At 36.3% G+C, this 25,890-nt stretch overlaps 1 protein-coding gene across 1 annotated transcript; it reads left to right on the forward strand.

Moving 5' to 3' along the window:
* The first annotated feature begins 21,437 nt into the window (after window positions 1-21,437).
* LOC147633903 (uncharacterized) lies at window positions 21,438-23,545 on the forward strand. Its single transcript, XM_086804522.1, has one exon. The coding sequence runs from the start codon at window positions 21,675-21,677 to the stop codon at window positions 22,950-22,952; it is 1,278 nt and encodes a 425-aa protein (XP_086660648.1). The 5' UTR covers window positions 21,438-21,674; the 3' UTR covers window positions 22,953-23,545.
* Window positions 23,546-25,890: the final 2,345 nt, after the last annotated feature.

The following is a 25,890-nucleotide window of genomic DNA, read 5'->3' on the forward strand; positions in this document are numbered from 1 at the left end:
CCAATGATGCACTGCCGTTTGCACCAACGATGCTGGTTGTATTAGTTTATCATTAGTATTAGTTAATAATACTAATATTAACTAATAATAATAGTCAATATTAACTAATGCTAATATTATCATTAGTATTAGTTAATATTAATATTAACTAATATTAACTATTAACGATTACTTAATTAGTATTAGTTAATATTAATAGTTAATATTAACTATTAACTAATAATATTAGTTAATAGTTAATCTATTTTAGACTGACATTTATAGTACTAATTAATTAGCTAATATTAGCTAATGAATAGTTAATAGCTAATCGCTTTTGGACTTACGTATTAGTTAACTAATTAGTTAAGTAGTATTAGTTAATATTAACTATTAACTAATAATATAAGTTAATAATTAATCGCTTTTGGACTTACGTATTAGTTAACTAATTTATTAGTATTAGTTAATATTAACTATTAAGTAATAATATTAGTTAATAGTTAATTGCTTTTGGACTTACGTTCATAGTACTAATTAATTAGCTAATATTAGTTAATATAAGCTAATTAATAGTTAATAACTTATGTTTATAGTACTAATTAATTAGTACTAGTTAATAATTAGTATTTAATTAATATATAATATATATAGTCTATAGTATAGTATAATTAGTTAATATATCATAGTATGTAGTATATTATAAATTATATGAGCTAATTTAAGCTAATTATTAGTTAATAGTTAATATTTCATCGCTTTTCATCACTTTTCTTTTAGTACTTAATATTTCATCGCTTTTGGACTTATGTTTATAGTATTAATTAATTAGTATTAGTTAATAATTAGTATTTAATTAATATATAATATATATAGTATATAGTATAGTATAATTAGTTAATATATCATAGTATATAGTATATTATAAATTATATGGTATAATAATTTATTAGTATATTAAATATTTAATAATTAATCAAAATAATAATTAATTAGTATACACTATAGTAAATAATTAGTATACAATTGGTTACTTGTGGTTCATAGTAGGTTGAGATTTGAAATTGAGTCCAAATCTCTAGGGTTTTAGGGGGGAGATTTGGACTTAAGTCCAAATCTCTAAGAATTGGAGGGAGATTTGGACTCAAGTCCAAATCTCAAAGCATGGATGGGAGATTTGAAATTGAGTCCAAATCTCTAGGGTTTAGGGGGGAGATTTGGACTTAAGTCCCAATATCTAAGAATTGGAGGGAGATTTGGACTCAAGTCCAAATCTCAAAGCATGGATGGGAGATTTGAACTTAAGTCTGAATCTCTAGGAATTGGAGGGAGATTTGGACCCAAGTCCAAATCTCAAAGCATGGATGGGAGATTTGAACTTAAGTCTGAATCTCTAGGAATTGGAGGGAGATTTGGACTTGAATCCAAATCTCTAACAATTGGAGGGAGATTCGGAATCAAGTCCCACATCTCAAATCATGGAGAGGAGATGTGAACTTGAATCCAAATCCCCAAGAATTGGAGGAAGATTTGGATTCAAGTCTGAATCTTGAAGCATGGAGGGGAGATCTGGACTTGAGTCTACATCTCTAGGAGTTGGAGAGAGATTTGGACTTGAGTCCAAATCTCGAAGCATAGTGGGAGATTCGGAGTTGAGTCTAAATCTCTAGAAATTTGTGAGAGAGATTTCGACTCAAGTCCAAAACTCTAGGAATATGAGGGAGATTTAAACTTAACTCCAATTCTCTAGCAATTGGAGGGAGATTTGGACTTGAGTCCAAATCTCTAAGTATAGAGAGGATATTTAGACTTAATTCCAAATCTCCAGGCATTGGAGAGAGAATTGGACTTGAGTCCAAATCTCTAAGCCTCCCAACAAGATTTGGACTTAAGTCTAAATCTCTAAGCCTTACAGAGACAAACCTCAAAGCCTCCCAAGGATATTTGGACTAAAGTCCAAATCTCTAAGCCTCCCATTGGAAAATTATGGATTTGTACATGGTAAATTTGTACTCAAACAAATCTATAAGATTTGACTAATAATTTATGGATATATTAAGAGTATGAAACTTCATCCTAAAACAATACTGTTTTTTTAGAATGGTTTCCATTCTTATGATAGGTGAAATGGCCCTTCAATTTCAAAGCAGTGAATGTGTTGATATGCTCATCAATGGAGATATAGTAGCTAGTGGGAGAGTCCTTTCAATTGAAGCAAATGATTATCGTCAAGGGGAGCTTCTTGGTCATGGCAATGTGTCAATTTCTATAGGCAAATGCTTTAACAAGGATGTGGCCCTACCATTTCCTTACAATAGATGCAGTCACGATATGTGAGGCAATTGGTAGCATTGTCAAGTGGGATAAGCAATGCTTGCAAAGGTCACCAAATGCATCAAAAAATTTTGAAAAGACCATGGAATTTGAAGATGAGAAGAGCTTGGTTTCATATGATATAAATATTCGAGAAATCTGGAGAGAGAAGAGTGTTTTGCTCTAAGAAAATGGTATTTTTATGCTTTTATGTTAACAAAATAATGGTTAATTCTTTTAGATTATTTAAAGTAGTTAAAAACTACTTTAATTGATTCTAAATGAGAAAGAGATAATCCTATCAATTTGGGAAAAGAGGAATAATGGAAATAGCTTAATCTAGTGGAATAATCATAATTAAGTTTATAATTATGATTTAAATTCATAGTTTAGATTTAAGCTTAAGAATAGATCTTCTATCATATTTGCATTACAATGTTTTATTCTTTTAAGAAAAAAAATAAAAATTATCAATAATAGCAGCAGTGAAGCTATGGTAAATTTTTTAAAAAATAATACATATCTTATTTTTATGCATAATGCTAAATGAGGACTTCCTACCATATTCTAGGACTGGACATCCTATGAAAAAAGAATGATTTTCATCATATTCATGGGAAATAAATTTTTAGTATTTATGCATAAATATTTAATTAAAAAAAAAGAGAAATTTTTGGTAAATTTATTTTTATGCAAAAAGAGGAATTCCCATGATAATTGAGATCCAAGTAATTAAATAGTAAAAGAGAAATTTTTGGCATATTTAAAATAATAGATATTTTTATTTAATTTTAAAAAGAGAAATTTTAGATAAATTTATTTTATGCATAAGAATTTTTTTAAAGAATAAAAGAGAAATTTTCATGACATTTGGAATTCAATCATTTAAATGCAAAAAGAGGGATTTTAAGCATATTCAAAAAATGGATATTTTTATTTAATTTAAAAGAAGAATTTTTATGATATTTTAAGTAGAGAAAGGTTTAAATTAAATTTTGGTGAGTGACAAAAGAGGAATTTGCACCATAATTCTACCTAGAAACTTAGGGTTGATAATTAAATTGGTAGAAAGAATATTCTTAGATATTTTAGGTGGATAAATCACCAAAATTGATATTTACCCAAAATTAGATTAATGGAAGAAGAGTATTTTTATAAAAACCCAATATTCTCATATAGAACCATTTCTTAATCTATTATGGTTAGGAAGGAATGAAATTCATAAAGTTGGAATTTTCCTTTACAGTTAGAAGTTTAGTAGATTTTTATCTGAAGAAAATCCTTAGGAATCAAAGTTAGAAGTAAACCAAATAATTTTGGTTAGACCACGACTGTGAGAGGAGCGGCCAGTAAACTACTTGCCCATCTCTTGAATCTAAATCAAGCAAAAACCTCGTGACCAATTCCAATTCTTGACACAAAGAATAGACTACCGTTGAATTAGCATAGTTTTCCCTTAACCAAAATAATCAAGAATCTAGTTGGAAATTCAGTCAAATGATTCTCATTAAGAAAATCTAGATTAAGGGAAAAGGGTTTTGTGGAACCAATCTCAAACCGGAAATTCTACTTGCATAGAACCTCTCTTTTCTTTTAAAGGACTGTTTTATGCCAGAATGCTGGAGGAAGCATTTGGTATGTGTTTAACTAATTTTTAGAAATTTCTGGATTATGGTCCAATTAAGATTCCTATGGGCCAATAGGATCAATCCAAGTGTGGGGAGGAGATAAATCCAATTTATAAAAGAAAAACCCCCCGAAAATGAGTAAATGCTCACATAAGATGAAGAGTTGACTAAGGACAAGGTTTATTAGTAAAAAACTATGAGTATTACTAAAAAAATGAGATATTTTGGGTATAATGATTCAATTTTGATACCTTGGTAAGGAGAAGAAAGCTCTTCAAGGAGGCGCCTATTTCACTTGTGTGGTGGAGTTTTAAACTCAAAAATATTGTGATATTTTTATCTCTCCTCTCTCCTAGATCAAACCAAATCAAAAGGGAGCCACAAATCTTGTCCAAATTCAGCCAAACTGAACTTGGAAAATTCTAGAAACTAGTTGGACTTGGTTAGAGGCCTCCCTCACCTATAAATAGATCTTTAGCCCTTTGTAAAAAAATATGAGAATTATACCATGCCAGTATTATACTGAAATAATGATATTTTCTATTATCCTCTAAAATCCTCTACAAATTGAAGAGATTGGAGATTCTCTCTCTCTTCAATCTTCCTTGGCAACTCCAACAACATGCTAAACCAATTGATTGGTTGGGGGCCTCTGCTGTGATCAAAGAATCAAGTAATTTAGGAGGTAAAGTGTGGATTATTGTCTTATTTTTCTTAAATCTCAAAATGTTTCTCTTCTCAACCCCTCTCAAGCTTGAGAAGCATTAATTTGAATGGCTTTTGAATACTATTGAAGTTCTTTAATGTATTGTAATGAATAAATACATAAATTTCCATTTATGCTTAATTTATAATGGTTTTTAAGCATTTCTCTCTCTCCCCCAAAGAATGGTCATTCCTATGACCTATTCTCAATTCAAATGAAGCTTCTCATGAAGCATTTCTCTAATCTAAAAGTAATTTGTATGCTTGTCTAAATGGAGGCCAAAATAATAGCTTTTAATACTTTTATGCTATTTAATTTATGGTAAAATTAAGAATCAATCCATAATTGGATAATGATCCAATTAGTGGTTATTCTAGTCACATGAATAATACTAAACTTTATTCTTTTAAATTTATTGAGAATTATCAGTAATAGCAGCAGAGCTATGGTAAAATTTTTGAAAAATAAACACATAAATCATTTTCATTTATATTATGAAAAGAGGACTTCCTACCATATTCTAGGATTAACCATCCTAGATTAATTGAATGATTCTCATTATAATCATGAAAATTTTGATTTTTATGTTTATGCATAAATAGTAATTAGCAAAAGAGAAATTTCTAGTAATTTATTTTTAATGTTAAAAGAGGAATTCCTATGACATTTGGAATTCCATCATTGAGATGGGAAAAGAGAAATTCCTAGCATATTGGAATTAATGAGTATTTTAATTAAATTCAAAGATAAAATTTAGATAAATTTATTTTATCTATGAGAAATATTTAAATGTTAAAAGAGGAATTCCTATCACATTAGGAATTCCATCATTGAGATGGGAAAGGAGAAATTCCTAGCATATTGGAATTAATGAGTATTTTAATTGAATTCAAAGATGAAATTTAGATAAATTCATTTTATCTATGAGAAATATTTAAATGTTATAAGAGGAATTCCTATCACATTTGGAATTCCATCATTTAGATGGGAAAAGAGAAATTCCTAGCATATTGAAATAATGGATATTTTATTTTAGATGAATTTATTTTATGAGAAATAATTGACAAAAAAGAAGAATTCCCATGACATTGGAATGCAAATAATCAAATGCAAAAAGAGAAATTCCCATGGTATTTGAGATCCAAGAAATTAAATGAGAAGAAGAGAAAATTTTAGTATAATTCAATTTATGATTATTTACCAAAAGTGAAAATATGGGTAGAATTGATTTCTACAAATCCCATGAAGTCTTTTATTCAAAAGAGGAATATTGAATATAATTCAATTGAGGAATTGAGAAGGAATATGGAAATAGTCATTGAGAAAAAGAACCTTTGATTAGGCCAAACAATTGGTAGAAATTTAAAAAAAGTCCCATTATCGGTATCAAACTAGAAAAAGTCCCATTATCGGTATCAAACTAGAAAAAGCTATTAAATGGGAATAGCATGTGAATGGATGTGATAAGATGTGTATGGGATGTGATAGGATGTGAATGGATGTGATAAGATGTGTATGGGGGATGTGATAGGATGTGTTAAGATGTGTATGGGATGCGATAGGATGTGAATGAATGTGATAAGATGAAAATAGGATGGGACAAGATGTGAGGTAATGAAATGGATGTGGATGTGAATAATGAGATGAGAGGATATGTGAAAGGGTGAGATGGGAAGTACATGGATGTGGAAGTGGATGTGTATGTGGAAGAATGGATGTGGATGTGCATGTGGAAGAATGGATGTGGATGTATGGATGTGGATTTGTATGTGGATGTGTATGTGGAAGAATGAATGTGGATGTGTATGTGGAAGAATGGATGTGGATGTATAGATGTGGATGTGTATGTGGATGTATGGATGTGGATTTGTATGTGGAAGAATGGATATGGATGTGTATGTGGATGTGGAAGTGGATGTGTATATGGAAGAATGGATGTGGATGTGCATGTGGAAGAATGGATGTGGATGTATAAATGTGGATGTGTATGTGGAAGAATGGATGTGGATGTATGGATGTGGATGTGTATGTGGATGTGTATGTGGAATAATGGATGTGGATGTGTATGTGGAAGAATGGATGTGGATGTATGGATGTGTATGTGTATGTGTATGTGAAAGAATGGATGTGCATGTGCATGTGAGAGAATGTGATGTCAATGTGAGTAATGGATGAGATGTGATGGAAGATGGATGAGGATGTGCATGTGAGAGAATGTGATGTCAATGTGAGTAATGGATGAGATGTGATGTCATGTGAATCGGGATGTGAATGAATGACATGTGATGTGAAATAGATGTGATGAGATGTGATTTAAATTGGGACAGATGTGAATGGATGATATGTAATGTGAATGAATGTGATGTGATGGGATGTGAATCGAGATAGATGTGTACGATTGGATAAGATGTGAATGAATGTGATGTGATGAGATGTGAATATGGGTAGATCTGATGAGGATAAATGAGGAAAGATGCGATGAGATGGAAAATGATGTGATTGGATGAGAATGGAAATACATATGAAATGGATGTGGATTAAGTAATGTGGATTGATGTGGAACAATGTGAAAAGACGAGAGTTCATTATAGAAACTATATTTATGACCTGTTTTTAAATGACTGTTTTATGTCAAGAATGCTGGAGAAGCATTTTGACCGTTTTGTGAATGAGGTCGTGGAGACCTAATCTGTTAAAGTTGTAACAGCTGACAGAGAGTCATCGGAGGACGTCTCGCATAGCAAGGTCAGCCGAGGTCTTGACCAGCCTCGGCTCGATTTAAATGGTGAGCTTCCAATATGGTGGATGAGGGACCAAGGAAGCGGCCTATGAGTGAAGCACTAGGTCACCTGCGAAAGATCCTAGAGGGTGCTGACCATACAGTGCTCGGGCTCTGGGTCACCGAAGATACCCACATGTGCATCGTGGAAGATATTGGAACAAGGAGTAAGAGTTGTTTTCTGAAACCGGGCATGGATCTCGTTGATTGAACTTGCTGGTCCTTAACGGATGAGTCCATGGCTCCTTTATATGGATCTGTTGGTTGATCTTGCTGATCTTCAACGAAGATTCCATCTTGATTTTTATAAGTGAACATATTGTCAGGTACTATGAGCTAAGAACTATCGAAAAGGCCCCTGAGGGATAGGTGGTGAGCGTTCTGGTTGTTGCCAATGATGCCATAGGTACACCGATGAAGGAATGATTGGAAATAGGATTCAACCGAATATTTTGGAGGATTATGATCAGTGTTACTATGGTTTCATTAAAAGATTGTTTTAAAAATAGCTGAATCTGTGAAAAAAGCAATTTCATATTGGGTGTGTAAGTGGTGTGACTGGCGCTAAATTTGCATGAATATTCGGCTAGGGGGCCTAGGAACTCTTTTCCCTGGTACCCGAGACAAAACCTAGCCAAATTCCTAATTGGATCCCATCACTACAGTGGTTGGGTGGTTGGCTAACCCATATGAATGGATGGGGTTAGGCTGGATTGATGGATCTGTAAAATGAGACTCAATTTTGTTGTAGTACGATAGATGAAGTAAATCCCGGATAGTAATTGTTCTATGGAAAAGAATCAACGGTTGTGCCTCTTGATGGGGAAACAAGCGTTGGTTTCTATCATCCAAGTGCAAGTTTCTTCCTTGATCTGACCAAGTGACTCACAGGTTCGGTCAGATCAGTTTGGTCAGTAATGACCCTGACTACGTTAGAGTACAAATATCCTGGAGGAATCGCCCGTGCTATCCGGTACAGGGAAGTTTTTTCGGGTTCGATTTTTGAAGAACCAAGGGATTAGTCTCTTGACCGGATATCCGTGGTGGGCGAGGCCCCGAGTGAGGGATCCTGCCCCACGCAAGAAGTGCTACTTTCGCTCTGCTAGCACCCCCCAAATCCATTGCGCGGAGGGGGCAGGGATCTTTCAGCTCGTATCATAGCGAATTGGCTAAAGTGGATCAACTAAGAAGCCAAAAATGTCAAAAATTTATGAAGTATCGGTAAAAGTTTGGAATTGTGTGATGAAATTCATACAAATTGATATTCAGAATGAAGATTCATAAAATTGAAAGTGGGTCTTCAAATGGAAGTACTACAATTGTATGGAGTCCCTAACTTGCTTGAGGCCTAGACATGATGGTATTTACCTTATAATTCTAAGGACTGTGACTACCCGTATATACCGAGGGTATAATTGCAGCTCTTTACTGCTGGCAGTATATACGAGTAAATCTAAGACTTTGAAATTATAAGCAAAAATGCTATCCAGATGATGAATTCGAATGTGGTTGATATGATTTTAAAGCTCTGGTTGAGAACTGATGAGTTGATTTGAATTCTGATTGAAAAATGATTATTCCTCAATTTTGGTTGAAAAGCGATAAGTTTATCAAATCCACAATGAGGATGAATGGGACCCGAGTCCCTATGATGATGTTCGTAACTAGAATGATGATAATGACTTCAGCAAATCACTATGAGATTAGTGGATTGTATTGTCAGATTGCTACTGTTAACACTTGACCTGGTGGATCAAGTTAATGGATGACAAATTGAGAACTTGCTTAACTGAAACTTCCATGGAGGAATGTTCAGATGGAATTTTCAGCCTGATGGACCATTATGGTGTTAAGAATATTAATGATATGTTCTGAATGAATTGTTATTTGATAATGAGTTCTATATAAGGGATCTTTATTCCATGATTCTGTGGAGAGCTGACCAATCTAAAGAACCCCAGAATCAGTTGGATCTAAAGTCGGAATAAATAAAAGGACTTAACAAGAATTTTCGTATTGATAGGATCATGGATCGAGGTCGTCGTGGTAGGAATGATAATCCCCAACTCGATGAGGAAGAGCTCGACTTGGATGTTCGTAAAACTCTTCATAGATCGCAGCCTGGACCTTTCAAGGGTGCGAGACTGTGGAGAAGTGGATCGAAGCAATGGAAGAGTACTTCGATGTCACCGAGTACAATGAGAAGAGCAAAATGGCTCTTGCAAGGCTGAAGATAGTAGAAACAGCAAGAGTAGCATGGAGAAACCACTGCGAGGCAAACCGTGTGGATCGAAACACTCAGACATGGAATGATCTCAAATTTTACTTAAGGAAGAGATTCTGTCCTCTCGGCTTTTTCGAAACAAAGATGAACAAATTCTTAGAGTTAACCCAGGGGAGCAGAACTATTGAAGTATATCACCAAGCGTTCGCTCTCCTCCTCAAATACTCGCCACCGCTGGAGGAAGAACAGCTGATGGTCAGGTGGTTCATTTGAGGACTGAATGAACCTTTGCATATCCTAGTGAAGAATGCCAAGCCAGTTTCCATGGCCGAAGCAGTGCGGATGGCAAAGGATTTTTCCAAGGCCTTTGATGTCAAGGTTCCGCGGAAGCCAACACCATCACTTTTCAAAGGGTTTTTAGCTCCAGAAGGTGATTCCAACCTTCCACCGTCTAAGAGATATAAGGGTCAAGCCCAGGATATGGGAAGTTCCAGAATGGAAGAAATGTCCTTTTCTCGGAACTCAATCCCTTAGAATTCAACATGATAAGTTCCACCCTTAAACAAGGGAGTGAAATGCTATAATTGTCAAGGATTTGGACATTGCAGTATGGATTGCCCAACTCCTTTTGGAACACAAAGTTTTCAGGGCCGGAAAATCAGGGATCAAGATTCTAGACTCCAGCTCCTTTCTTCCAGAGTAATCAAGTTTCTTTCCGCCAAAATCAGTGAAATCCTAGAGGTAGACCCTCTAACCAACCCGTAGTTTTAATCCAAAGTATTGCAAGACCTCTGCCTCAGAATAGGGGAAGTCAAAGAGAGATGTTCCCAAATCGGCCGTCCACTTCCAAGGCAGTAACGCTGGAAGTGATGGAGGAACAAGAGAAGAGGATGAAAGTGATCATACTCCACCTACGAGATGAGGACATCTCGCGTTTTTTAAGTAGGGTAGGATGTAAGATTCCTCCCTCCAGCTTTTGAAAAATTTATGAAGTATCAGTAAAAGGTTGGAATTGTGTGATGAAATTCATACAAATTGATATTCAGAATGAAGATTCATAAAATTGAAAGTGGGTCTTTAAATGGAAGTATCGCAATCGTATGGAATCCTTGACTTACTTGAGTCCTAGACATGATAGTATTTACCTTATAATTCCAAGGACCGTGACTACCCATACATACCAAGGGTATAACTGCAGCTCTTTACTGGCAGTATATACGAGTAAATCTAAGACCTTGAAATTATAAGCAAAAATGCTATCCAGATGATGAATTCGAATGTGGTTAATATTGTTTTAAAGCTCTGGTTGAGAACTGATGAGTTGATTTGAATTCTGATTGAAAAATGATTATTCCTCAATTTTGGTTGAAAAGCGATAAGTTGATCAAATCCACAATGAGGATGAATGGGACGAGTCCCTATGATGATGTTCGTAACTAGAATGATGATAATGACTTCAGCAAATCACTATGAGATTAGTGGATTGTATTGTCAGATTGCTACTGTTAACACTTGACCTGGTGGATCAAGTTAATGGATGACAAATTGAGAACTTGCTTAACTGAAACTTCCATGGAGGAATGTTCAGATGGAATTTTCAGCCTGATGGACCATTATTAAATTAAGAATATTAATGATATGTTCTGAATGAATTGTTATTTGATAATGAGTTCTATATAAGGGATATTTATCCCATGATTCTGTGGAGAGCTAACCAATCTAAAGAACCCTAGAATCAGTTGGATCTAAAGTCGGAATAAATAAAAGGACTTAACAAGAATTTTCGTATTGATAGGATCATGGATCATAGGTCGCTTCCTTGGTCCCTCATCCACCGTACCGGAAGCTCGGCCAACCTTGCTACGCGAGACATCCTCCATTGACTCTCTGTCAGCTGTTACAACTTTATCACTTAGGTCTCCCCCACGACCTCATTCACAAGACGGTCAAAATGCTTCCCCAGCATTCTTGACATAAAACAGTCATTTAAAAACAGGTCATAAATATAGTTTCTAACGAACTTTCATCTTTTCACATCGCTCCACATCAATCCACATTACTTAATCCACGTCTAATCATATGTATTCCCATCGTCCTTCATCCAATCACATCATATTCGATCTCATCACATCTATCCACATTTATCCTCATCACATCTCATCCATTCGCATCTACCCATATGCACATCTCATCACATCACATTCATTCACATTTCATCCATTCATATCTATCCCGATCCACATCACATCCATTCATGTCACATCTCATCCATTCACGTCACATCTCATCCATTCACATCTATTCCGATTCACATCACATCACATTACATCCATTCACATCACATCTCATCTATTCACATCTATCCCGATTCACATCACATCACATCCATTCACATCACATCTATCCCGATTCACATCACATCTATCCTGATCACATCCCATCACATCACATCCACATCACATTTATCCTAATTCACATCACATCCACATCACATCTCATCCATTCACATCTATCCCAATTCACATTACATCACATCACATCCACATCACATCTATCCTGATTCACATCACATCTCATCCATTCACATCTATCTCAATTCACATTACATCACATCGCATCCATTCACATCTATTTACATCAAGTCACATTCACATCCATTCACATCTCATCATATCTATTCACATCAAGTCACATTCACATCCATTCACATCTCATCATATCTATTCACATCCATCACATCTCATCGCATCTACTCACATCCATCACATTCATTGCATTCCCATACCATCACATATATTCTATCCACATTACATCACATCCATATCCATCCATACATTCACATTCACATCCACATATATTCACATCATATCACATTTCATCCATATCTCATCACATTCACATCCACATCCCTTTACATCACATCACATCCACATCCACATCCATTTACATCACATCACATCCTATCATATCCACATCCACATTCATTTGCATCACATCACATCCTATCACATCCACATTCACATTCATTTATATCACATCATTTCACATATTCTCACATCTCATTCTCATCTCTTCATTCATATCCACATCCATTTATATCACATCCTTTCACATATCCTCACATCTCATTCTCATCTCTTCATTCACGTCCACATTCATTTATATCACATATCCTCACATCTCATTCTCATCTCTTCATTTACATCCACATTCATTTATATCACATCCTTTCACATATCCTCATAACTCATTCTCATCTCTTCTTTCACATCCACATCCATTTCACATTTAGTAACATTTTCTATTTTTGATACCAGTGGGACTTTTCTAATATTTCTGCCAGTTGCTTGGCCTAGGGAAAGGTTCTTTTTCTCAACGGATATTTTCATATTCTTTCTTAATTTTCTCAAGTGAAATATATTCAATATTCTTCTTTTTTATTAAAAGATTCATGGGATTTACAAAAATCAATTCAACCCATATTTCCCAATAATGCTCAAAATTTCACTTTTGATAAATACTCATAATTTGAGTTATGCTATGAATTCCTCTTTTTTCCATTTAGTTTTTTGGATCTCAAATATCATGGAAATTCCTCTTTTTACATTAAATTGATTGAATTCTAAATGTTATGGGAATTTCTCTTTTTTTTAATAAAAAAATCCATTAATTCAATATGCCAAGAATTTCACTTTTACTATTTAAATGATTTAATTTCAAAGGTCATGGGAATTCCTCTTTTATCATTTAAATATTTCTCATGCATAAAATAAATTTATCTAAAATTTCTCTTTGAATTTTAATAAAAATATCCATTAATTCAATATGCTAAGAATTCCACTTTTCCCATTTAAATGATTGAATTCCAAATTTTATGGGAATTCCTCTTTTATCATTTAAATATTTCTCATGCATAAAATAAATTTATCTAAAATTCATCTTTGAATTTTAATAAAAATATCCATTAATTCAATATGCTAAGAATTCCACTTTTCCCATTTAAATGATTGAATTCCAAATGTCATGGGAATTTCTTTTTTATCATTTAAATATTTCTCATGCATAAAAATTCCTCTTTGAATTTTAATAAAATATCCATTAATTCAATATGCTAAGAATTTCACTTTTCCCATTTAAATGATTGAATTTCAAATGTCGTGAATTCCTCTTTTATCATTTAAATATTTCTCATGCATAAAATAAATTTATCTAGAATTCCTCTTTGAATTTTAATAAAAATATCCATTAATTCAATATGCTAAGAATTTCACTTTTCCCATTTAAATGATTGAATTCCAAATGTCATGGAAATTTCTCTTTTATCATTTAAATAAAATTACCATAATTTTCTCTTTTCTTAATTATTTAATTATGCATAAACCACCATTGAATGTGATGAAAATCATTCTTTTAGCATAGGATGACCAATCCTAGAATATGGTAGGAAGTCCTCTTTTCACGTTATGCATAAGAATGAATTATATATCAATTTCTTAAAAAATTTACCATAGCTCCGCTGTTATTACTGATAATTTTTAATATTTTTGAAAAGAATAAACTTAGTAATACAATTATGATAGTATAACCATCTTCTAAACTTAAATCAAATTTATGGATTTAAATCATAAGATTATCATAATTTTAGAAGCATAAAAGTATAAAAAGCCGCTTTCTTAACCTCTAGCTTCACAACCCTAGAGTTTGATTTGTGAATTGAGAATTTGTTAATGAGAAGCATCATTTGAATAGAGAATTGGTCATAGGAATGACCATTCTTTTGGGGAGAGAGAGATAAACATAAAAAGCATCCTAATTAAGCATAAATGTAAACTTTTCTTAATTATTCATTACAACTCTTAAGAAAAGCTTGATTTGCATTATAAACACTTAATTTAGAAACTGCTCAAGCTTGAGAGGGGTTGAGAAGTGAAAACATTGAGAATAGTAGAGAAAAACCATGAAATTACACCTTACCTGTTGATTTTGCTTGCTTCTCTATCTTAGAAGAAGCCCCCAACCAATCAATTGGTTAGTGTGTTGAGAGGAAAGCTCCAAGGATGGTTGAAGAGAGAGAGAAGCTCCACTCTCTCCAAAAGTAGAGGATTTTTAAGGGATAATAGAAAATATCATTATTTTAATGTAATACTGGCATGGTATAGTTCACAGATGAGAATACAAAAGAATGAGGGTCTATTTATAGGTGAGGGAGGCCACTAACTAAGTCCAACTAAGTTCTAGAATTTTCCAGCTTCAGTTTGGCTGAATTTAGACAAGATTTGGATCAGCTTGGCTCCCTTTGGTTTGATCCAGGAGAGAGGAGAGATAAAAATATAACAATTTTATTGAATTAAAAACTCCACCACATGTGTGAAATAGGTGCCTCCTTGAAGTCTCCCCCACTCCTTACCAAGGTGTCAAAAATGTATCATTATACCAAAATATCTCATTTTTTTAGTAATATCTCATAGTTTTTAACTAATAAAACTTGTACTCAGTCAACTCTTCATCTTATGTGGGCATTTACTCATTTTTGGGTATTTTCTTTTATTCATTGGATTTATCCCCTCCCCACACTTGGATTAATCCTATTGGCCCATAGGAACCTTAATTAGACCATAATCCAAAAATTTCTGAAAATCTGGACCCTTAGGCTAAGGTCCTTTATACATATTTTCAATTAATTCCAATTGCACATTGGAAAGTTATTTTTGAATTTCTGTTTCAGGGGAAACCATTTTAGACACTAGGAGGATTTTTATATCCAAAAATATCTCAATTTTGGATTATCTCTCTCTAGACATTTTCTCTCTCCAGGCCAAAACAGGGTCAAACAAGATCTTTCTTGCTATAATCATCAATGAAGGCCACTAATGGATGGGCTTTGTGTAGGCCCCCATACATCACTATGAATAATCTCAAGTGACCTGCTGTCATGTTGCTTTCTCTAGGGAATGGCAACCTTGCTTGCTTTCCAAACTAGCAAGCATCACATACATGCATACTCCCATCATATTTGAATCTGGGCAGCCCACCAACTATGCCTCTTGCTTGCATATTCTTCAGCTTTTGTATGTTCACATGCCCAATACGTTTGTGCCACATCTCAATACCTTGGACCACATTACGGCTTTTGGAAAACATAGCCGATTTCAACTCTGGAATACCTGCATCCAATTTAAATAACATGCTTTCCTTCTTGCCCTTGGCAATGACTCTACAACCATTCTTAAAGTCTTCAAAAACGAAGAAACCATGCTCGTTGAATCGTACCTGTAATCCTTAACCATTTGACCAACAGAAGCCAAACTCTTTATAATGGAAGGCACATATAAAACATCTAACATAGACTTCACCTTGCCATTATGCATCACCAATGGCACACTTCCAATATGAGTGATAGCATGCTGAGTGTCCTCACCTGTCTCCACATATCCTTTTTCATCCATTGGTTTCATGTGCTCAAACCACTCACCATGGAAAGTCATGTGATTTGACGCTCCTGAATCCATATACTATGTATCATCATTATCTCCATGTGTCATCATGGAACCCACTACTACATATTTCATTGCAAACAAGTGATTTGCACTACCATCATGACTGCTCGATGCAAAATTACCACCATGTACTCTACCCCTCTCAAATCATTCTATTTGCGATAACAGTCATCATGATCCATGCAACCAAACTTTCACAATAGTGACATTCCACATTTGCATAGATGATTGTTGGCTTTGCCAACCAAACGACCTCTTCCATGAGCATTACCTTGACCTCTTTGAGGTGCATAACCACAACCACCTCTAGCACCGAACGATGGCTGAAAATTTTGTCACGACCTATCCTACCAACCACGTCCACCTGTACATCACCCCCTACCTCTAGCACCTCTATGAGTATAAAATGCTTGATCCCTTGCATGTTCATTGGTACTAGATGAAGCACCTAAATCAAGTTTTATCTCCTCCACAATAAGCAAAGAGATCAACTCATCAAAATCCAAGGAATCTCCACCTCTAACCTTGATAGAGGTTTTAAATGCTTTGTATTTCTTACCCAAACCATTCAATGTAATGGCTACCAAATCATCATCATCCATGGGGGCACCAATAGATGCTATTGCATCAACACATTCTTTGATCTCTTGCACATAATCATTTATGCTCCTGTTGTTGCAAACCACACCCTATATCTTCTGCTTCAATTGCATCTTCTTTGGTGTTGTAGTCATATCATACAACTTCACCAGAGTATCCCATGCATCCTTTGGATTATGTGTATCCTGAATATGGCATAACATGGTGTTTTTCACACAAATCGAGAAATAATGCAACACTTTGAAGGCCCTTTCTGTCCAATTTTGATGTGTTGTAAGCTGGGCAGGTGTTGCATTCACTGGGGGAATCGTCTCGTCGCCTGTCACCAAATGCCAAAGTCCTTTGCCTTTAAGGACAGTTGTCATACGGTATTTCCTGATGCAAAAGTTGTGTTTATCAAGCTTTTCACCAATAATTTTGTCTGGACTATCACTCATTTTTCTTAGCACAATGTTTTCTGAGTATTTTCAACAATCAACTTAGACACACACATATATACATATATTTCGGCACCAATGCTATCCACACATCCCACAATTTTCATGGCGACAACTTCCAGGACTCAAAACCACTGTTTGCATAAGCTAAAAACAACTTAGCGCCACTTACAAAATCTGAGCCATGCATCCGAAACAGTCCTCCACTTTCCAAAACACTTCAATTAGCTCGTACTATGCATACAGATTCATCCAAGTAGCATTTGAGCTGCCCTGTTGTGACGGGTTTTGCCGAGCCTTACAATCCTTCAAATCAATGTGAAATGATCAAATAAAATGTAGAACATATGCATTGACATCCATACATCCTTCATGTTGCATATAAACATCATCCAAACTCATTACATGCCAAACACTTGCCAAATATTGTACTCTGTTTTGATGTAAACCTATAAACAGTGATTTATAGTCACTAATCCCACTCTAATTGCTTCAAATGTGATCCAACTTCAGGGCCTAGGCATTAATTAGCTTTGTGTGAATGTTGCTCCACCTTTGTGTAAGAGGAATTGCTTTAATTTTGAGTAGTGAGTGAGTAATTAAAGATTTAGTGAGCTATGTTTTGCTAATTACAAGCTTAATCCTATGTTAATCTACTCCAAATTAGCTCCTTATTGCTCAATGCACTTAATCAAATGTTTCAAGAGCTTCTCCACATCAATGTTCACCCATTTGCTAAGCTTCATCATGTGCATTTAACCACCTCATCAAACATGTGAGAAATGGTAAAAAACTACTCCAATACTTTGTTTTTTCAACGCCGCCTGCTCCTAGGGGGATTTGGAAGCTTGTCAATCATTAATGAGTGCATATAAACCTTAGCAATTGACCTATGTATGCTCCAATCACATCAATGCTTCCGATTTGTGCATTAAACACCTCCAATGGCTTCAATTTGTGGCATGTATTCTCTATTTTTGTGAGGCTTCCAAAAAAATGATTTTCCCTCTTGTTCAATGCATAGATTTGCTCCAAAATCAAGTTAGGATTTGCATATGAGTTGCTATTGCATTCACCAATGCCACATACATGTGTCCATCTATTACATGCATTTGCCTCTTGCATTCAAGCTCTCAAGCTTTCCATTAAAGCTTGCAACAAAAACCAAAAAATTTACTTGCTTTGGGCAACTCAAATCTTTCTTTGCTTGTGTCAAATCACCTGCAAACTGCTCAAGGGTGTTTAGCTTTGCTTACCCGCCACCGTGATCCTTAGCTTTCAAATATGTTGAGTAGATGTGTGCTCCAAGATTCTCTTTGCTCCAAGATCCAAGCTCTAATGGATAGCTCCAAAACAAAAAATTTCCCTCTTCTTCACTCACTCACAAAACCCTAATAGAGAGCACCAAGGTCTGATACCATGATAAAAGATGATGCTTGATAACATGTATGTGAAGTTTGAGCAAAAGATTTGATGAAACCTACGAGATTTTAGGGTTTTTTTGAAGCACAAAAGGGGTTGAGAATTCTGCAACAAACCATGATGAAATTTGGAAAAAATAGGATCACTGAGAAGCTCTGTTACCATTGCAATGAACTAGCATTGATCACTCAAGGCATGGAGTGGTAACATTGGTGTAGGAGCACCATCCATGAGCAAGAAGAAGGGCAAGATTGCCATGAAAGCTTGTTAGCTTGTATTTGGATTAGTATGAGTTAATTGTGATTAGCAGTTCACATTGGCCTATATACCATGGCTCCCTTTTCACACATACTTATTAATGTCCACCCTACTGGGCCTTTGGCCCATAAGCCTATGTCCCTCACTTACACTTGGCCCTTTGGCCCAATACAACTTATGCTTGGCCCTTGGCCTCATATGTACAATTTGTGTCCACACTTATGTGTCCACCGCTTCATTACATCACAATGCACACCCTACTCAACTTGCTAAACCTTAGCACACTATGTACAAGAACTCTACTAAACCAACACCACATTCCCTTTATCTCCACCTAGATCAAAAGGAAAAGAAGCTACTCCATATTTAGTGGGCAAGGGCACCTGTAGCCCTCCCCTTGGATTAAAAACCATGTATTCTTACTAAACATCTGCATTCAATCCAAAAACTATACTTGGTGGGCAAGGGCACCTGTAGCCCTCCCCTTGGATTAAAAACCATGTATTCTTACTAAACATCTACATTCAGCCCAAAAACTATACTTGCATAATTCAAACAATTCTCCATTCCTGCACCAATATTTTTATTCTTCAAAACAACATCAAACAAAACTTCAACAGCATCCCAAACATTAGTATTCAAATAGCCCAAATCAACAACATGTTGCATCCCCTGGTCAACATCCCCAGCCTTCTGAAAAACGTAAGCATTCATCTCTAGCACTTGAGTAACTCTTTTCTTCAAAATTGCCAGCCTGGCATGAGCCTTTTCCATATTCACTTGCATATCCAAATCTACATACATATATGGTGGATGATGTATCGTGTTTGAGCTTGAATGAAAACTTCATTTGTAATTTTCTAATCATATGCATATCACAAGAGCTCTCACTTTCTCTCTCTCTCTCTCTCTCTCTCTCTCTCTCTCTCTCTCTCTTTGCACGTGCTCACGCACTGGCTTGGATCTTCCTAGGACATTACAATTTGGGGTTGAGGGAGGTGGAAAAGGTGGCTAGGAAGGAGATTGAGAGAGATGAGGGGGTAGTAGAGGTAAGAAAGGAGTGAAGAGGCTTTGTCTGTAATTTTCTAATCATATGCATCACAAGAGTGCTCTCTCTCTCTCTCTCTCTCTCTCTCTCTCTCTCACATTGCACATGCTCACGCATTGGATTGGATCTTCTTAGGCCATTGGAATTTGGGGGTTGGGGGTGGGTAGGAAGGAGAGTGAGCAAGATGAGGAGGAAGCAGAGGTAAGAAAGGAGAGAGAGAGAGAGGAGGAGGGGGGGGTTGGTGGTTACTTATTTATTTTAGAGTTGGGAAAATCCCAAGAGGTTGTATTATTGTAGAGTTTTGGAGTTATTTTATTTTATTGTATTAATGAAGCACATGAAGGTTCTATTATAATATTGGTGGTGAAGGAGAAAGAGCGTAGGACTATAGCATTTGGCATGAAGTTTCTATGCATTGGTGGTGGTCAAGCGTAGTAGGACCTAGGGTAGACGTGCATCTGACGCGAACTCAAAGTGAACTTGCCGTTTGTCGTAGGCAGCGTCTAAAGTATGCAATTTCAAACTTCTAAACCTGTCAACTCACCTAAAGAATTTAATTAATCATCATAACTAAGCCTTAATAATAATCATTCATACTTTATTGTGAGAGACTGCTTTGCTTCCTAAGTTGGTTTGTTGATTGAAAAATTTGATGGATTGCTTGACACGGGAGGGGAGAATTAAATCAAATTGGGTTGCAACTTGGGGTGTACCCTCTCTGTCATGTCAAGGTTGTGGGTCATGTGGAGGTTGTGATGGGTTCGCTTGAGACCGAATAACGGCATTGCTGCCTTTTCAAGCCATCATTAGGCCCCCTCTTCTTGCAATCCAAGTTATGGCTACTGTACATGTATTGCATACGTACACACCATACATATATGTACCCATGGGCAAGAACCATATGCATCCCCACTTACATATTCATATCTATGTTAGTTGAGATATTACTTAGCATAGTGCTTTCTCACACACATGCATGCATGCATGCACTCTAGTTATGGTAGCTTCCAACTCTTTATAGCTACACTAGTTGGGAACCCGTGCTTCACACGTCTTTTGAGGCTTCCAAAATCAAATTCTACCCAAACCTCCTTCTCCCCTTCCCAAACCTCCAAATTCTTATCACGTCGCAAGTTTGTGAAGCTCTTCCTTAAGATAATATAGAGAATAGATAGAGATGTGTAGATGTAAACACCATAGATATAGATATCCATATATGTCCATCGAATGTACTAATATACACATATATGTTTGTTGGTTAGACGTTACTCGGGGCACTTAAGATATGTGTATACATACATGGGCATAATATGTACACATGTACGCCTAGTACATAGTATAACATGTGTATACATACATGGGCATAGTATGTATACATGTACACCTAGTACATAGACTTGTTTGTCTATGCTTGTTTTAAGATGTACACATGTATAGTACTGCTACTCACACATACATATATGTACTTTCAGAAGTGACTTTACTAAAATTTATTGAGTCTTAAGAGCTTAGAAATTAATTAAGTTAGCATCACCACAATGGCTTTCTTGTCCTCAACCTCAAGTCATCACAAAAAGGGTGAGAGTTTGCAATGCAAGTAATTTGCAACCCAAACTTTGTCTCTCTCCTAATCCACCCCTTCCTTCTACTCCATATAAAATCCCAAGAGTGTTGCCTTACACTCTATAAGCATAAGTGTGCTACCTTAACATACTATCTACAAACATACAAAGGATTTATTCCAAGCTTTTAATTACCAGCAAGCCTAGGACCATTGCCAAATATGATTGTTTTGCATACCTTGTGTAGAATGGCTTTTAACCAGCTTTTCCATCTCTCCCCTGCCCCTACAATCAGACCCTCCATAGCCCTCTTTCTCATCATCACCATGCTTGCTGTCCCCTTTTTGGCCCTCTCATCAGAACTCATCCCAAGCACCCTCCTAAGCTTGGCCTTGCCATTGTGGGATTCTCTCTTGAGCCTTTTCACAAGCACCCCTTTCTATTACTTCCTTCTGAATTTCCTCATTGTCACCCTAGTTTTCACATCTGGTGTCCTCAATCCATCAAGAAAAGAAGAGGAGACAGACGGACAACAAGAAGGCGATCTGCATGGACGGGATCATCATCCACACTACAACACAGCTACACAGATGATCCATGAAAGGTTGGCCCTTGATGAGCTCTATGGCACACAGGCATCCTCTCTACCTTATATCAGCTATAGAGAAAGCTCTAATGTCTGTGTTGAAGATGCTTTAGCAATAAGCAATGTTTATGCTGAAGATGTAGTCATAGGGAATCAGATGATAATGAACCCCTCTGCTTCTTCTGTGCTGCAAGAGTCTGCATTTTCTCATATAGAAGGCAGTGATGCTCTGGTTCTCTGTGGCTTGGAAAAGGAGGCCCACAGCAACTCTGAGAGCATCAGGAAGGATATGGGGAAAGGATCTGCATTCACAGATGGCATTGTTGGTGATGAAACGGAGACGAAACTCTCTTCTGTGGGTATGAATCATGAAGGCACAGTTGATGATGGATGCCTGACATGGAACCAGTTCCAAGCTGAAGAAGGCAAAGTTGTTGATGATGATGATTGTCATGATCATGATGTAGATGGTGATGATGATGATGATGACGATGCTGATGATGATGATTATCATCATGTTGTTGATGATGAGCATGATGATGATAAGCAATTCGCAGTGATGCAGTCTTCACCAGTTGATAGCATTCACCACCCATCACATCATCATGATATGGGTGTTGAAAATTTGAGCCTGGGATCATCATCATGTGGTGAGGATCTGAAGGATGGAAAGGGCTCGAACAGGGAATTATCACATGATGATAGGTCATCGCATGATGAAGATGAGGAGGATGTGGGAGGTATGCAGAGGTTAGGAAATGGGGAAAGGTCCTTGATGAATGTGGACGAGGGTGGGAGAGAGGAGGAAGAGTTCTATATGAGTGCAGAAGAGTTGAATGAGAGGGCCAGTGCGTTCATCACAGCTTTCCGCAGGACGCTAATCTTGACAGCCGACGATGATCAGCTGGGGTAAAAAGCTTGCATTTCACATGGTGGCCCATTTTGCCTGGACAAAAAAATGTCCCAATCTCTACCCACCCCTTCTTCAGGTGGAACGTCTCTCTCTTCTCTCTCTCTCTCTCTCTCTCTCTACACACACGAGAGAGGGTGTGTGTGTGTGTGTGTGTGAGAGAGAGAGAGAGAGAGAGCCCATTATTACACACTCTCTCTCTCTCCCAAAAAAAAAAAACATGCAATTCTTGGTCAGCATGTATCTTCATGCACTAAGCTTTACTTGGGCACACTTTTTATTTACACCCCCCCCTACACCTTAGAGATTAGAGCTTGAAATCCTCTCTTTTGTGTGTGTGCGTGTGCGTTTGCATGTGTTTTTCGAGATTGTTGTCATGTAATTTGACCTTAGCACCAATGAGTGCAGCAAACAAGGGTTGAACCTACTCATCCGAGGAAAATCACCAGTTTTATATTATCTCTACCCAAAAAAGAGATTGAGTTTGAGCTCCTTAACAAGAACTTCGTAATGTCAAGCTTAAATTCTTTTTTGAAAATTATGAGGTGGAGGTATCATATTCTATAGAAAAAGAGCATGAGTTTGAGTTCCTTTCAGATGATATAGATTAGTCATGTAAAACTTTGTCTTCTCTCTCTCTCTCTCTCTCTCTCTCTCTCTCTCTCTCTCTCTCTCTCTCTCTCTCTCTCTCTCCCAATTCCTCAATTTCATGTGTACACTCCACTCTAATCAACCCATTTATACATGTCCTTAAGATTTTGATAAAAAGGACAATCGAGTTCAAAGTGGGGCTATTTCCCTTTGATGACTAAGTTAATCCAAACCTACTATTTTATGTGTCTACACTCTCACTCTAATTAGTCCATTCATGTCTTATGTCCAACCACCCCACCCCCTCTCTCTCTCTCTCTCTCTCTCTCTCTCTCTCTCTCTCTCTCTCTCTCTCTCTCTCTCTCTCTCTCTCTCTCTCTCAAAAAGCATGCAATTATTGGTCAGCATGTATCTTCAATATATTCATGCACTAAGTTTTACGCGCCAACCCATGCACATATTATACTTGGGCACAATTTTTATTTACAACCCCCCATTACACAAAAAAATAAAAATAATAAAATAACAAAGTGTATAAACCTTAGAGGTAAGAGATTGAAATCCTCTCTTTTTTGTGTATGTATTATGAGATTATTGTAGTGTAATTTGAACTTAGCACCAATGGGTGTAGCAAGCAAGGGTTGAACCTATGTTCACCCAAGGAAAATCACTAATCATGGATATTTAAAAACCATTTTGATATTATCTCTACCCAAAAAGGAGATTGAGTTTGAGTTCTTTTTATGGTGTTATGTCAAGCTTAAATTCCTTGTTTAAAATTGTGAGGTCAGGTAATATACATATTCTATAGAAAAAGAAACCAACCTCCCTGTGCCCCTCCCCCCCTCCAAAAAAAACCCTAATGTGTGTAAACCTTAGAGATTAGAGATTAGAGCTTAAAAAGCTTATATTTTTGTATTGCGAGATTGTTGTACTAAAGTTTAATTTAACACTAGTGGGTGTAGCAAGTAAGGGTTCATTCAAGGAGAATTACCCCCCCGCCCTCCTCCCCCAATGTGTGTAAACCTTAGAGATTAGAGCTTAAAGACCTTATATTTTTGTATTGCGAGATTGTTATGCCAAAGTTTAATTTAACAGTAGTGGGTGTAGCAAGTAAGGGTTCGTCCGAGGAGAATTGCTCATTGATATTTAAAATCCATTTTGATATACCTCACCACAAAAAAGGATTAAGTTGAAGTCTTCATGAGAACTTTGTAAGGTCAAGCTTAGAATTCTTTTTGTAAATAAATAGGTTAATTTAGCATATTCTATATAAAAAAAGAGCGTGAGTTTGAGTTCCTTTCAGATGATATGGATTAGTCATGTAAAATTTTTTAACACCAAGCTTAAATCTCTCTCTCTCTCTCTCTCTCTCTCTCTCTCTCTCTCTCTCTCTCTCTCTCTCTCTTCCCCACACACACAAATTTAATTATCAATCAAGAATCAACGATGCTACTCAACACATCAATAAACCTTGAGTTTCTCGCACACATACAAACAGTGTTGTCATAAAATCGTGCAAGAACATCGAACCCATAGAGCACACTCCTATCATGCCTAATTGAGGTCCTACACCTCCATGTGTACCTAATCCAAGAAGGGGTAGAGGATGACGATGGGGAGTGATCTATGGTAGTAAGACTGGTCGAAGACCCAATATAGTTGGTCTTCTCGGACTGACCCTGCCAGTGGCCCACAGGTACCCCAACAAATCTATTAAGAATGGCTACTGAAATAAAAAGGGGGTGGCAAGAGAATTAAGGACATCTCTTACACCTAATCTAATGTAGATGAAGCCACATCATATAGCAAAGTTGATAGATCTACTTCAGCACAACCTCTATTCACCAGATCTAGCTAAAGTACATGTACATACACCCAATATCAAAAATACATGTGCAAACATTGTCTGCACTCCCGAAATGCACTACTGCACTACCAAAAACAAATTTCGACCAGAGACAATTCTCCACCAGAACTTCCCATGAAACTATCAAAAATACCTTGTAGTGAGACAAAACGGAGACCGAAACATGCCCAAAATGCGAATCTGGCCATAAAATCGTAGTACAACGTACTATGTACCACAGGCACCTCCAAGCCTATGAGACAGCTCCTCAATCGGAGATGTGTAGCTCCCAGAGCTACCAAAGGGTGTACCTAAACGAAGAAGGGGAAGAGATGATGATGCTCTTGCCCATGTACTGTATACCCATGTACCGTTTCCTTGCTTGCTTGTTCTTGCCTCTTTCTTTTCTCCTTAGCTCTCTCACAAACTGAAGCTTTGATAGCATAAAGAGAATGTGAGGGAGAGGGAGAGCTTGAGTTCCTTGCAAGCAAACACACACAA

This window comes from Cibotium barometz, chromosome 11, assembly GCF_041138505.1.
Source record: "Cibotium barometz isolate CiBa-2024 chromosome 11, ASM4113850v1, whole genome shotgun sequence".
In the NCBI taxonomy this organism is placed as follows: Eukaryota; Viridiplantae; Streptophyta; class Polypodiopsida; order Cyatheales; family Cibotiaceae; genus Cibotium; species Cibotium barometz.

What these genes read in the sequence shown, in the direction of transcription:
- LOC147633903 (XM_086804522.1), top strand. Translation starts at nt 21,675, where the DNA reads ATGATTGTTTTGCATACCTTGTGTAGAATGGCTTTTAACCAGCTTTTC.